At 39.6% G+C, this 16,347-nt stretch overlaps 1 protein-coding gene across 2 annotated transcripts in view; it reads right to left on the bottom strand.

Annotated features, from left to right (window-relative positions):
- DMGDH (dimethylglycine dehydrogenase) overlaps positions 1-16,347 on the bottom strand; it is a 74,932-nt gene that overhangs the window by 9,833 nt on the left and 48,752 nt on the right. For both annotated transcript variants that reach the window (XM_066381696.1, XM_066381695.1), the window contains one exon: positions 763-897. In XM_066381696.1, the coding sequence (XP_066237793.1) occupies positions 763-897 (135 nt within the window). The remainder of the gene's footprint in view (positions 1-762; positions 898-16,347) is intronic.

Genomic DNA, 16,347 nt, shown 5'->3' with positions numbered 1-16,347 from the left:
TAACATTCCAAAGTAAGAAGTTAATTTTATTCTTCCCAAAGAACAAAGTGGTTTCTACTTTTCCCTTTAGTACTTTCTAAGATTCTATCTACCCTTTATTGTCATAGATGTTTTCATATCAAAAATATTTTTCTGCTAATGTGCTAAGGTCGGAACTGCCATCTTCTAAAACAGTGGTTCTCAACCTTTCTAATGCCATGACGCCGCAATACAGTTCCTCATGTTGTGGTGACCCCAAACCAAAAAATAATTTTGGTGGCTACTTCATAACTGTAATTTTGCTACAGTTATGATTCGGAATGTAAATACCTGATATGCATTATGTATTTTCCGATGGCTTTAGGCGACCCCACCAGGGTCGCGACCCACAGGTTGAGAACCGCTATTCTAAAAGAAGCTAAATCAGAATGCCAAATTCTTTATAAAATCCTTCTCTCGCATTCAGAGATGTGAATGTGGTGAGCAAATAGATGATTTTACCCCTAAACCATACCTTTCTCATTGTGAAATGTATTTCAAATTGAGTTTATTTTCTTCAATCAAAGCATAGGAATTTCATGTTTTCAAATATGCATAGTACTTTGTTTTCCTTTTAATGAACTGATTTCTGTTTCTTGAATGTCAGCTCAGAAATCAAAAGTGTGCCATCCCACAAAGAGATAAATACGGAGCAAAAACTCAGAAAAGAAAGAGATGAGACAAGGATTGTTTCTATTGCAGAACACCACAGTGTCCCCTGGCTATGAAGTCCTCAGTACTCACCCTGCCATTGTACCAGATGCTTTCATTTCCCTCTGGATCAACATCGCCCGTTGCCAAGGTGAGGCAGACCAGTCTCCGTTTCAGCCCCTTGGCTTTAATCTGTTTCAGTGCTTGCTTTCCTATGAAGTCCACTGGCTGCAGGAATCCAAGAAAATGATGATGAATGAATGCTCAGACACTGTGACAAGGTTAGAAATGCAAGCATTTAAAATTGTCTTGGCTATTTTCTTGTCAATTACACATTCACTAAAAATACAGATTGGATCAAATGTCTAGACAAATATTTCTTACTCTTCAAGTGACAATATCAGCCACCTATCCCTTCTGAAAGAATTAGACTTAAGGGTAATAACTTGTGATAACAATTTTACGAGACCACCTAGGCAGAAAAACAGAAGGTATGATATTGCCGTGGTGAATTATGAAATTGACCCTTGTAGCTAATGGTTCTGGACAGTGGTCCTAGCTGGCAGGGAGTCTCTACCTATCTATCATAAGCCCTTTATAAGAAGGAAATTCACTTTCAAAATGTGATGCTAAAAGCAACCCTAAAATGCTTTATGTCTTTTTCCTTTTTCAGAGTAATGTTCTGGGGACTGTATTAACCTATTGGATGGCACTCGTCAGTTCATTCAGGAAGTGTATTGAGCCCTGTGTGAGGCATGCTGCTAGGCCCTGTATGGGTTACAAAATTAGTCAGACACAGACATTTTGATCAAAGAGTTTATTATATAACATAGTGCTTTTAACCTTTCTTCCTCCTTTCATGCAACATATGACAGATGATATTCCTATTCCTGATAACATCCCTCTGGGCACACTCAGGGTTATTCCCAATGCAAGGCACGTGAGTAAGAGTGACACTGTTATAGGGGCAACCTTGAATCCATTCTTATGCATCAAAAAAGTAGGAATCATTCAAACATCAGGACTTTCACATTTATTAATAACACCTTACAACAAGCAAGTGAGCAATAACTAGTCAGTGGATACATTTAGCAAATAAAGGACATGCCCTTCTATCCAACCAGAATGCCAGGGAAGTGTGAGAAACTAGTCAGGGACTGAGAGCAGTAGGAGTGCAAAGGACAGCACACTGGGGTAAGCTGTCTACATTAAGTGAGCACCTCCTTCCCATCTTATGGGGGAAAGGAGGAGTCTGTGTTATACAAATCACATCTCTGTGAATGAGATTTAATTAGAGTTACAATGTGGAAAATGAAATTCTCAAAATAGTTTTCATAAACAGACTACTCCCTAAAAGAAAAAATGGGAAACAACAACTTTGATTTCTTCATTGGCCAAAGAAGACAGAAAACAATATTTCATGCCAAAACTATCCTCTGCCACCAAATCCTATAAATTTAGGATTTATACAGCTCTTCCTGCACACAAAACATTTTGCACTGGGTACAGTAAGCCCCCTTACCCTCTCAGTTAAGCATCAGAATGGGTCCTCAAATACGCTCTGCCTGAGTCCCCCAGTTTACTTCTTTACTTCTAAGATAGGCCCACAGTGAAGTATGATTTCTATGGATATTGCAACTTTAAATTGCTGTCATACTCAGGAGGCGAAAGAGAGTTCCTATTGCCCCAGGCTAAAATACTTTGCAAAATACAAGTCTTTTATCCATTTTGAGTTTATTTTTGTGACTGGTGTAAGTTGGTGGTCTAGTTTCATTTTTTTGCAGGTAACTGTCCAATTTTCCCAACACCATTTGTTAAAGAGGCTGTCTTTACTCCACTGTATGCTCTTACTCCCTTTGTTAAATATCAATTGACCACAGGTGTGGGTTTATTTCTGGGTTCTTTGTTATGTTCCATTGATCTATATGCCTGTTCTTATGCCAGTACCAAGCTGTTTTGAGTACAATTGCCTTGTAGTATAACTTGATATCAGGAAATGTGATACCTCCCACTTTATTGTTCCTTTTCAAGATTGCTGAGGCTATTCGTGTTCTTTTTTGGTTCCATATAAATTTTTGAAGTATGTGTTCTATATCTTTGAAGTATTTCATTGGTATTTTAATTGGTATTGCACTGAACTTATAAATTGCTTTGGGTAGTATAGACATTTTGATGATATTTATTCTTCCTAACCATGAGCATGGTATATGCTTCCACTTGTTTGTATCTTTCTTGATTTCTTTTATCAATGCTTTGTAATTTTCCGAGAACAGGTCTTTAACTTCCTTGGTTAAATTTACTCCTAGGTACTTTTTTGTTGTTGTTGCAATAGTGAAGAGGATTGTTTCTTTAATTTCTCTTTCTGACAGTTCATTGTTGGTGTATTAAAAAGCCTCTGATTTCTGAGTATTAATTTTATATCCTGCACCTTGCTAAATTCCTTTATCAGCTCCAGCAATTTTTTTACTGTGACTCTAGGGTTTTCTATGTACAGTATCATATCATCTGCAAATAATGATAGTTTTACTTCTTCTTTTCCAATATAAATATCTTTTATTTCTTTTTCTTGTCTGGCTGCTATAGCTAGGACTTCCAGCACTATGTTAAATAAGAGTGGTGAAAGGGGGCACCCCTGTCTTGTTCCTCATCTTAGGGGGATTGCTTTTGATTTTTGCCTATTAATTAGCATGTTGGCTGTGGGATTTTCATAGATGGCCTTTAACATGTTGAGGTATGTTCCCTATATTCCCACTTTGCTGAGTGTTTTGATTATGAATGGGTGCTGGATTTTATTAAATACTTTTTCTGCATCTATTGAAATCATCATGTGGTTTTTCTCCTTCCTTTTGTTTATGTGATGAATCACATTGATTGATTTACAAATATTGTACCATCCTTGCCTCCCCAGAATAAATCCCACTTGATCATGATGTATGATTTTTTTCATGTATTGCTGGATCTGGTTTGCTAATATTTTGTTGAGGATTTTAGCATCTAAATTCATCAGGGATATTGGCCTATTGTTTTCTTTCTTTGTGTTGTCTTTGCCTGGTTTTGGAATGAGAATTATGCTCGCCTCATAAATGGAGCTTGGAAGTATTCCTTCCTCTTGAATTTTTTGAAATAGTTTGAGAAGGATAGGAGTTAGTTCTTCTTTGAATCTTTGGTAGAATTCACCTGTGAAGCCATCTGGCCCAGGACTTTTGTTTGTTGGAAGTTTGATATGTTTCGATCTCATTTGTTGTAATTGGTCTGTTTAGGTTTTCTGATTCTTCCAGATTAATTTTTGAAAGATAATAGGTTTCAAGGAATTTATTTCAACTAGGTTGTTTAACTTTTTGACATACAGTTCATTATAGTATTTTCTTACAATATTTTGTATTTTTGTTGTGTCATTTGTTATTTCTCCACTCTCATTTTTTATTTTATTTATTTGAGTCCTCTCTTTTTTTTTTTCTTGGTGAGTCTGGTTAAAGGTTCATCAATCTTGTTTACCCTTTCAAAGAACCAGCTCTTTGTTTCATTGATCCTCTGTATTGTTTCTTTAGCCTCTATGTCATTTATTTCTGCTCTGATATTTATTATTTCCTTTCTTCTACTACATTTGGGCTTTACTTGCTGTTCTTTTTCTAGTTCTTTTAGATGCTGGGTTAGGTTGTTTATTTGAGCTTTTTCTAGCTTTTTAAGGTATGCCTGTAGTGCTATGAACTTCCTTCTTAGTACTACTTTTGCTGTGTCCCATAAATTTTGAGTTGTATGCTCGTTATCTTTCGTTTCTAGGAATTTTTAAATTTCTTCTTTGATCTCATTGTTAACTCATTCATTATTTAATATCATGCTATTTAGTTTCCATGTGTTTGAGTATTTTTCAGTTTTTCTGTTGCGGTTGATTTCTAGTTTCATGCCATTGTGATCAGAGAAAATGCTTGATATGATTTCAGTTTTCTTAAATTTGAGACCTCTTTTATTCCCTAACATGTGGCCTATCCTAGAGAATGTACCATGAGCACTTAAAAAGAATGTATATTCTGCTTCTTTAGGGTGAAAGGTACTGAAGATATCTATTATATCGAGTTGATCTAGTGTGTCCATTAAGTCTGCTGTTTCTTTGTTAATTTTCTTTCTTTTTTTTAAATTTTTAAAAAATTTTTAAAAAATTCATTTTAGAGAGGAGAAAGGGAGAGAGAGAGAGACAGAGAGGGAGAGAGAAAGGAGAGACAGAGAGAGAAGGTGGGGAGGAGCTGGAAGCATCAACTCCCATATGTGCCTTGACTAGGCAAGCACAGGGTTTCGAACTGGCAACCTCAGCATTTCCAGGTCGACGCTTTATCCACTGCACCACCACAGGTCAGGCCAATTTTTTTTCTTGAAGATCTATCTAGTAATGTTAGTGGGATATTGAAATCCCCTACTATTATAGTATTGCTGTTGATCTTGCCCATTATATACATCAAAGTCTGCTTTATATATTTAGGTGCTCTTATATTAGGTGCATAGATATTTATAATGGTTACATCTTCCTGTTGGATTGCTCCCTTTATCATTATGTAGTGACCTTCTTTATCTCTTACTGTAGCCTTTGTTTTAAAGTCTATTTTGTCTGATATAAGTATTGCTACTCCAGCTTTATTTTTCATTTCCATTTGCATGAAATATTTTTTCCATCCTTTTTCCTTTAGTCTATGTGTATCTTTTGTTTTGAGATGTGTCTCTTGTAGACAGCATATGTATGGGTCTTGTTTTCTTATCCACGCAGCTATCCTATGTCTTTTGATTGGATCATTTAATCCATTTACATTTAAGGTTATTATTGATATGTAGTTGTTTATTGCCATTTTATTCTTTAAAGCTACCTTCCTCTTTTTCTATATTCTTTTCCCCCTTTGTTCTGTTTATAACATGCCCCTTAACATTTCTTGCAGTACTGGTTTGGTGGTAATGAATTCCTTGAGGGTTTTTTTTTCTTTTTTTGGGGGGGGAAGCTTTTTATTTCTCCTTCAATTTTAAATGATAGTCTTGCTAGATAAAGTAGTCTTGGTTGTAAGCTCTTGTTCTGCATTACTTTGACTATTTCTTGCCATTCCCTTCTGGCCTCAACAGTTTCTGTTGAGAAGTTGGATGTCATGCTTATGGGGGCTCCTTTGTAGGTGATAGCCTTTTATTCTCTAGTTTTTAATATTTTCTCTTTATCTCTTAGCTTTGATATTTTAATTATGATGTGTCTTGGTGTGAATTTCTTTGGGTTTCTCTTTAATGGAATTCTCTGTGCTTCTTGAACTTGTGTGACTTTTTCCTGCATCAATTTAGGGAAGTTTTCAGCTATGATATGATTGAACAAGGTTTCTATCCCTTGTTCTTTCTCTTCTTCTTCAGGAACCTCGATGATGCAGATGTTATTTCTCTTCATATTGTCACAGAGCTCTCTTAGTTTCCTCAGACTTTTTGAGTCTCTTTTCTTTTTTGCTGCTCAGCATCCGTGCCTTCGTTTATCTTGTCCTCTAACTCACTGATTTGTTCCTTAGCTTCATCCATCCTGTTTTTAATTCCTTCCATTGTGTTCTTCATTTCTGATATTGTATTTGTCATTTCTGACTGATTCTTTTTTATTATTTCAATGTCCTTTTTTATATTTGCTATCTCTTTATTTAGGTACTCACTATGTCCATCTATTGCTGTTCTAAGATCTTTGAGCATCCTAAAAATCATTATTTTAAACTCTGCATCCGGTAATTTGTTTATATCTGACTCATTCAAATCCTTTTCTGGGGATTTCTCTTAATTCATTTGGGTTGCATTTCTCTGCCTTCGCATTCTGTCTGTGCATAAGAAGGGTGTGGGCACTGGAGTCGATTGGGTGTGGCCTCTGTGTTCCCTAGGTGTGGTCTGTCTGTAGGCCTACCACCCCCTCTGCAGCTGCCTTAGGAATTCCAGTGCAGGCGTTGCCAGCATCTGCCAGCTGTAGCAGTCACTGCGGTTTCTACCTCTCCTCCATAGGCAGGGCTGTGTTCATGTGCCCAGGCTACAAGTCCTGGTCGACCTGGCCTTCACCCTGCCCCCTCAGGTGTGGCTATGCTCTGTGCTGGAGCAGGACGCCTTGGCACCACAGGCTGGGCTGCACACCTATGCTCAGCCACGGGTCTCCACCCATTCCCGGCTTTAGCCTTGCCCCTGCAGGCAGGGCTGTGTTCCTGACAGCGGCAAGACCCTGCTCCAGGGGTGGGGGCTGTGCACCCTTGCTCAGCCATGGGTCTCTGCCTGTTCCCTAGCTTTTGCCCCACCTCCAGTGGCAGGGCTGCGTTTGCAGCTGGCTGCAAGCCCCGGCTCCTGGGCAGGGCTGCACGCCCCTGCCCAGCCACAGCTCTCCTCCAGTTCTCCCGCTTTTGCCTGTTTTTTTGCCTTGCGTCTGTGGGCGGGATTGCAGGCCGTACCGCTCTTCCTCACCTGCCCACAGCCGGGTCAGACCACTTTTGTGTGCCCCTTCCACCCCCACCAGGCGGGACTGAGCTCAAGCCGGGCCTCAGTCATGGCCCACCTGGCTTCTGTCCCTGCCAACCGACAGGACTGTGCTTTCATGTCCTGCTGCCTCCTGCCCTCCAGCGAGGACTCAGCAGTGTGAGTGGGGGCACTGCTGCTCAGACCTCAGCACTCACTACTGTATTCCTGAAGGTTCCCTCCTTCTAAGTGACTCTGTTCTGAGTGCTGCGGGAGAGCTTGTTTGGCTGGTGTCCTGCTTCCCTTTGCTGGTATTGCTGTTCCCAGGGAAATATTCACTTCAGATTTGGAGGGTGACTCAGCCCAGGGGTTAGGGTGGCTGTCTTTCAAAGTGTTTTTCCCTGTGCCTCCTAGATTACACTCTCTTCCTGCTACTCCAGTCCTCTCCTCTCTCCCCATCCCCTGAAGTCCCAGGTGAGTGGTTGTGAAAGAGGTTTTCTGCGCGGTCCCTTTAAGAAGAATCCTGGGTCTGAGAAATCTGTCTCTTTCTCACAAACAGTATCCTGACTTGTTTCCAACTAAATACTATCCGTACGCCTCTTCTAGGCTCTGGGGCTGCAGGCTGGGGCTTTGTTTCTGGGACTCAGGACCCTCTCCTCTCTGCAAAACTCACTTCCCACCACACAAGTCTCTCTGGGTTTGCAGTTTTCTCTGGGGAGCTGGGCAGCCCTCTCTACATCTCCGCTTTTCCTACCAGTCTCAGTGTGGCTTCTTCACTGTTCCTTGGTTGAAGAGTCCTCTTAGTTTAGTCCAAAGTTAGTTTTTCCAGATGATGGTTCTTAAAATTAAGTTGTAATCCACTTTGGTTCTGGGAGGTGGAAGTTGGTACGTCCGCCTACTCCAGCACCATCTTGTCTCTCCTCCACCATCCTCTCTTGACTACTGCTTTCAACAAGAAAATATGTACTTGCTGGGCATCTGTTATATACCAGCCCTGAGCTAGGTGTTAAAATTGGATAAGGTGGTAAACAAAGCACAATTTATATTGCCAGAATCTGTACTTAGAAGTTTACAGTCCAGCCTGACTTATGTATGGTGGCACATTGAATAACATATTGACCTGGAATGCTGAGGTCACCAGTTCAAAACCCTGGGCTTGCCAAATCCAGGCACATACAAGAAGCAGTGAACTAAGAGTTGTTGCTTCTCAGTCCCTCCCCCCTTTAAAACCAATAAATAAAATCTTTAAAAAAGGAAGAAGAAGAAGAAGTTTGCAGTCCATTCAAAAGAGGAAGAAAATAATTGCAAGCTATAACAGCCTGTAAGGAGGATGTAGCTGCAAATTTTCCTTTTAAAATTATCAAATAAAATCCAACAATATAGAAAAAAAATAATTACTGAGTTTTATTTTAAAAATGAAAAGTTGGCCTGACCTGTGGTGGTACAGTGGATAAAGCGTCGACCTGGAAAAGCTGAGGTCGCCGGTTCAAAGCCCTGGGCTTGCCTGGTCAAGGCACATATGGGAGTTGAAGCTTCCAGCTCCTTCCCATCTAGGCCCAATGCTCAAATCAACTGAGCTATCCTCAGTGCCCAGGGCAGAAGCTCGAACTAGTACAGCCACTGGCTGCGAGAGAGGAAGAAAGAGAGATGGGGGTGATGGAGGGGAAGCGAAGCAGATGGTCGATTCTCCTATGCACCCTGACCTGGGATTGAACCAGGAATTTCCGCATGCTGGGCCAACACTCTATCCACTGAGCCAGCTGGCCAGGCCTATGTAGTTTTTTAAACAAATAATACTGAAAATCACTGGATGTTTACATGCTAAAAAATATAGTATTTCATATCTTGCACCAGATATAAAAATTAAGTAAAAATGAATCATAGGCCTATATATAAAAAGATGATAAAACCCTTAGGGAAAACAGCAGAATGTCCTAGTGATTTTGGCTAGCTAGGCAAAGATTTCTTCGATATACAACAAAAGCATAATCTTATATTAAAGAACAAATTGATAAGAACTTTAAATTTCTTTTTTTTTTTTTTTTTTTTTTTTTTTTTCTGAAGCTGGAAACAGGGAGAGACAGTCAGACAGACTCCCGCATGCGCCCGACCGGGATCCACCCGGCACGCCCACCAGGGGCGAAGCTCTGCCCACCAGGGGGCGATGCTCTGCCCATCCTGGGCGTCGCCATGTTGCGACCAGAGCCACTCTAGCGCCTGAGGCAGAGGCCACAGAGCCATCCCCAGCGCCCGGGCCATCTTTGCTCCAATGGAGCCTTGGCTGCGGGAGGGGAAGAGAGAGACAGAGAGGAAAGCGCGGCAGAGGGGTGGAGAAGCAAATGGGCGCTTCTCCTGTGTGCCCTGGCCGGGAATCGAACCCGGGTCCTCCGCACGCTAGGCCGACGCTCTACCGCTGAGCCAACCGGCCAGGGCAGAACTTTAAATTTCAAAAATTAAAAACTTCTGCCCTTCAAAAGACACTATTAGACAAATGAAAAGATACAGGGGTACAAACAAACTGCTTGGGACGGGAGACATGTTCACCATCTTCGTCATGGTGATGGTTTCATGAGTGTATACATTCATTAAAACATAGAATGGTAACTTTCAATGTCAATTTTCTGCATGTTTAGTTAAGCTGTTAAAATAAAAAAATAATAAAATAAAAGCAATCTAGAGAATTACTTCAATTCATTTCTAGACCAGGGTACATGGACTTCCAAATTAGAACGTCCACTAAACAGCACACTTAAATTTATAGCGTGGAATTACTGTTTGATAACGGTAATTGGGGATATATGGGGATAATGATTCAATGGCTATTAGTTTAATATACTCTGAAAGATGTTTTAGGAATTATAAACTTTATCTCAGCCTAGGTTTTACTTCCTTTTTTATTTTTTCCTTCCCTTTTTTCCTTTTTCAGTGACAGAAATAGGTAAGAGAATAAGGATGTCTTAATAAAAGGACACAATTTTGTGGCTCATATAGATAACATAGAACCAATGTCATCAAACTATTCTGCTAGCTGGTATTTCATAGAATTTTAGATATGGCAAGCAAGCCCTTATTTTACAAATCAGCAATTTCAGAAGCAAAATGAAATTAAATAGCTTTGCCAAGGCTACATAGCTAGAATTTGGTGTTTTTTCTTTTTCATTTACTGCCAGTCCCTCAAAAGGGTGGGGATAGAATATATTCACCAGCAGACTAGCCCAATGGGTCATCTGCTGACTTATTTCCAACTCACTACAGATTTCTACAGCACTGGCCTCTGATCATTCTTACTTGTTTTTCTGCTTTCTTGTTTATTCCACAGCAGGACCATAGCAGGCATGAGGTTAAAAGAACTAAGACAGAGGTTCTCAACCTTCAGTGCATAATAAAACCAAGAATCCCAGATTCTATTACCTGCCCCCACTCCCAGTTGGTTTGGGGTAGGTCAATGTTCCCAAACTTAAGCATAAATCAGAATTTCCTGTCATAGATACAGAGAACAGACTGATGATTGCTAGAGGGGAAGGAGGCTGGGTGGATGGATAGAAATAGTGAAGGAACTAAAAAGAACAGGTTGGTAGTTACAAGTCATTGGGGATGTAAGGTACAACATAGGAAATGTAGTCAATAATATTGTACATAATCAATAATATTGTAATATTGATATAATATGTATGTTTTCAGTTTGGGTACTGGAAATATCAGGGGGAATAGTTTGTAAAAATTGTCTAACTAACCATTATGCTGTACCCCTGAAACTAATAAATGATAATATTGGATGTAAAGTGTAATTAAAAAAAATTTTTTTTAAGAGAATCTCTTGGAGGGCTTGTTAAAGCAGACTGTTGGGTCCCCAGTTTCTGATTTTCAGGGTCTGGGATGGTACTCAATATCTTGAATTTCTAACTGGTCCTAAGGTAACATTGATGTTACTAGTCTGGGGGCCACACTTTGAGAACTATTCAGGGCAGGGCATCAGATAATTTTTTTAAAGTTCTCCAAGATAGAAAAGTTCAGCCAGTTGAAAATCATTGATTTAAAACAATCATTCTCAATCTTTCCTGCAATCATCTGGGGAATTAAAACAAAATACTGTTGCCTGAGTACCCACCCCCAGAGATTCATTTTAAATTGATCTGGGATACAGATTGAGCCTCAGGACTTTTTAAAGCATCGTAGGAAGAAATTGAAGAAGATACAAATAAGTGGAAGCACAGACTATATTCATAGATAGGAAGATTTAATATCATTAAAATGTCTATACTACCCAAAGAAATCTATAGATTCAACATAATTCCTATCAAGATACCAATAGAGTATTTCACAGAACTAGAACAAATATTCCAAAAATTTATATGGAGTCATAGAAAAACCCAAATAGCCACAGAAATCTTGAGAAAGAAGAAAAAAGTTGGAGGAATCATGCTGCCTGAAATCAAACTATACTACATGCCCATAGTAATCAAAACAGCATGGCACTGGCATAAAAACAGATATATAGGTCAATGTAACAAAATAGAGAGCCCAGAAATAAACCCACACCTTCATGGTCAATTAATATTTGACAAAGGAGACAAGAACATACAATGGGATAAAGACAGTCTATTCAATAAATGGTGTTAAGAAAATTGGACAGACACATGCCAAAAAAAAAAAAAAAAAAAAAGAAACTAAACCACCATCTTACACCATATACAAGAATAATTGTAAAATGGATTAAAGACTTAAATGTTAGGCTTGAATCCTAGAAGAAAACATAGGCAGTAAAATCTCAGACATTTCTCATAGCACTATTTTTTCTGATATCTCACGTTGGGCAAGGGAAACAAAAAAATAAACAAATAGACTATATTAAAATAAAAAGGGTTTTCATAGCAAAGAAAACCATAAACAAAATAAAAAAACCCACTGAATAAGAGAACACATACACCAATAATACATCTGATAAGAACTTAATATCTAAAATTTATAATGAACTTTAAAATTTCAGCACCAAAATATACCCCAAAAACTCAGAAACATTGATACGTAAAGACACATGCAGCCCCATGTTCATTGCAGCATTGTTCACAGTGGCCAGGACATGGAAACAACCAAAAAGCCCATCAATAGATGACTGGATAAAGAAGATGTGGCACATATACACTATGGAATACTACTCAGCCATAAGAAATGATGACATTGGATCATTTACAGCAAAATGGTGGGATCTTGATAACATTATACGAAGTGAAATAAGTAAATCAGAAAAAAACAGGAACTGCATTATTCCATATGTAGGTGGGACATAAAAGTGAAACTAAGAGACATTGATAAGAGTGTGGTGGTTATGGGGGGAGGGGGGAGAGGGAGAGGGAAAGGGGGAGGGGGAGGGGCACAAAGAAAACTAGATAGAAGGTGACAGAGGACAATCTGACTTTGGGTGATGGGTATGCTCATAAGTGAACGACAAGATAACCTGGAGTTGTTATCTTTGAATATATGTATCCTGATTTACTGATGTCGCCCCATTAAAAATAAAATTATTAAAAAAAAAAATTTCAGCACCAAAAACACTAAAAACAAACCAATCTAATTTAAAATGGGCAAAGGATCTGAATCAACATTTTTCTAAAGAGAACATACAGATGGTCAACAGACATGAAAAGCTACTCATTGTCACTAATCATCAGAGAAATGCAAATTAAAACTACAATGAGATATCACTTCACACCTGTCAGCATGGCTACCATCAATAAATCAATGAATAACAAATGTTGTTGGTGAAGATGTGGAGAAAAGGGAACCCTCCTGCACTGCTGGTGGGATTGCAGACTGGTGCAGCCACTGCGGAAAGCAGTATGAAGTTATCTCAAAAAATTAAAAATGGAACTGCCTTATGATCCAGCAATTCCACTTCTGGGAGTATATCTGAAGAAACCCAAAACACTAATTCAAAAGAATGTATGCACCTCTATGTTCATTGCAGCATCATTTACAATAGCCAAGATTTAGAAGCAGCCTAAGTGTCCATCAACAGAGAAGTAGACAAAAAAGCTGTGGTACATATACACAATGAAATACCACTCAGATGTAAAAAGGAAGAAAACCTTACCCTTTGTGACAGCATGAATGGACCTGGAGATGATTGTGCTAAGTGAAATAAACCAGTCAGAGAAAGACAAGTACTGTATGATTTCATTTATATGTGGAATCTAATGAACAAAAGAAACTAACAAACCAAGGAGTAACAGACTCATAGATACAGAGAGCAGACTGACAGCTGTCAGAGGGGAGAGTTGTTGGGGGCTAGGTGAAAAAGGTGAAGGGATTATGCAAATTAAATCTAAAAAATTAAAATTAAAAACAAATACTATTCTGCTAAACATAGTGTGTGGAATGCTGGTAGATTCTTTGAAATATCATTATTATATAATGCCATTTACTGGGGGAGCATAGTGACAAATAGAGTTTGCTAGTAGGAAAAAAAAATCATCGTATGATTTAAAAGAATCATACTCCAAATGATTCCAACATGCCGCCAAGACCAAGCCTAATGGAAATGTTCTGCCTCCTCAATTCCTGCTACTACTTACCTAAAATATCCTCCACAGAGTCGGGTACTTTTTCCACTGTCACTTACTAGACATTCGCTCTAACTTGCTGTTTGTCAACAATGATTTAGTTCCACTTTGATGCTTTTAAAATGCTAATATTTATTGAATACTTAGGGTATAGTAAGCCTGGTGAAAAGCTCTTTGCTACTGTACTGTTTTTCATCTTGTTTTGCTTACTTAATAGTTATGCTTTAAATAATTTTTCTTCAAAGAGAGATCCCATATTTTCTAGAATCAACATTGTCTTCTAACTTGTGATTAATATATACATTTTATTCCATTCCTACTGGTTAGAAGCCCAAGACAGGAAAAAGGAGGGAGAGAAAGAATATTCTTATATATAGAAGAAATATTCTTCTGATCTGTTTAAACACATTACACTCGGTACCTGGTTCTCTGTGGATCCTGGCTGAGGTTCTCTGGAAATGGACAAAGACTTAGTAATTCCAAGAGGAAAGTTCCAAGGACACATATGATTCTATTTTAAAGCAGCTTATTTTCCTTTTGCTTTTGATTAATACATTTCTTTAATTTCAAGAAAAAAAATGCCACTAACTTTTTTCCCTGAGAGTAACTTCATTTGGAACAAACTCTAATGACAGCCAGAGCAATGATATGAGTTTAGAGTAAAGGGGTTTTAGCTGAGGAAATGTAAAAGTATACAAAATAGTCAATGATTTTCACCTGCGTCACAATTCTGGTAACACCTCCTTTCCAGGCCCTGTGCTCACTGTCCACAAGGTGGCGCCGTTTGCAGCCAAACAACCCTCCTCGTGTGGGTGGTCTTTTCACAATTAATGTTTAGAATGTGTCCCATAGCTTTAGTTCCTGAAATACCACCTGTTTCAAGTTTCAGGAGATCTGAGAGACACCAGGAGTTAAATCTTTAGCTTTCAGACCTGTGGTCTAGCAAAGTGGTTAATAAATGAAACTTAACCCACGGGGACTAGATGAATGAGTTGGCCGTCATGTTAATCCACTTCACTCATGCCAGGGCCAGGGGGGTGAAGCTCAGACAGCTCTGAGAAGGAAGGCGAGTGCCATCACACTGCCTTCCTTTGCCATCTAAGATTTCTTCCCCATTTCATTTTTCTTCTCCCTACTTTTGTACCAGTTTTACAAGAACCCAGTTTAGTGTAACAAAGCCTAATAATCCATCTCCACACTCACCTATTTTCTTTCTCAAAATGGGCAAAGCAGCTATTCTGACCCTATCATAAAACACACAATGTTGGCCCTGGCTGGTTGGCTCAGTGGTAGAGCATCGGCCTGGCGTGCAGAAGTCCCGGGTTCGATTCCCGGCCAGGGCACACAGGAGAGGCGCCCATCTTCTTTTCCACCCCTCCCCCTCTCCTTCCTCTCTGTCCCTCTCTCTTCCCCTCCTGCAGCCAAGGCTCCATTGGAGCAAAAGATGGCCCCGGCGCTGAGGATGGCTCTGTGGCCTCTGCCCCAGGCGCTAGAGTGGCTCTGGTTGCAACAGAGCGACGCCCCAGATGGGCAGAGCATTGCCCCCTGGTGGGCATGCCAGGTGGATCCCGGTCGGGCGCATGCGGGAGTCTGTCTGACTGCCTCCCCGTTTCCAGCTTCAGAAAAATACAAAAAAAAAACAAAAAAAAAACACACTTATAACAAAAGCATGACTATGGGAGGTATCAAGTAATAAGGTGTAGTTCATGTGAATTCTAAGATACCTGTTCCCAGAAAAAGGGACTCCTGGGCAGTTATTCAAGACTGATAAGCTCTTTATGGGAAAGGACCTTGCTGGAGGAAGTGATGGGTGAGACACACTAGAGTGAGGTCAGAGATCAAATGGGCTAACCCTAGTGACACACCTGGGTCCCTTTTATCTCTGCTTCAGTTTTCCCACTCTCCAATGAGGAGGTGGTGCTGAGTGACCTCTAGGAGCCCTCCTGCTGTGACATGGTTGCATCTCTGTTTTTGTTCACATTACGGCTTATACAATCGTGTAAATGCTCAAGAGCCACGCAGGGATTCCGTGTAGACACACACCTGGTTTGATCGCTGTTTACTTTACTGTATACTTCACAGATGTGGGTTTTTTTACAAACTGAAGGCAAGGTTCTCCACCAGCAGAAGATATCACAACTTACTTTACTGCAGTACTCAAGTATCGAGACCTTGCCTTCAGTCAGTAAAACATGCATCTGTGAAGCACAGTGGTGAACAGCAGTGAAACCAGGTGTGTCTGTAGGATGTAAATGAGGTTGAACCAACCTAGTCACCTGTCTAGGAAGCTAGTAAACATCACTATGACCAGGTTGATACCCACTAGGTCCCTGAGTCAACATCATTAAAATGAAGAGAACTGCTCAGGTGGGCCCAGGCCCTGTGCTACATGGGCCTTCACCCAATGAAAGCATTAGAAATCAACTTTGTGACACCAGAATGAGAAGCAACAAGTCAGAAATCATAAAAAACACATCATACATCAAAATTACTATCTGTTAACTAACTTAGTTCTGAGCTGGGCTGTGGTTATTGAACTAATTTAAAGGAACTAATAAATATGCAATCCACACCTGCTTATAACCATAAAGGGAGTTTTAAAATCCATTTTCAATACGAAGAGATAATTTATCTGTGCCTTCTTCCTGAATAATACCAAACATTGAAGCAAAAGAGACAGTTAACT

Source organism: Saccopteryx leptura, chromosome 4 (assembly GCF_036850995.1).
Source record: "Saccopteryx leptura isolate mSacLep1 chromosome 4, mSacLep1_pri_phased_curated, whole genome shotgun sequence".
NCBI lineage: Eukaryota > Metazoa > Chordata > Mammalia > Chiroptera > Emballonuridae > Saccopteryx > Saccopteryx leptura.
This window is presented reverse-complemented; position numbering and strand designations above follow the sequence as displayed.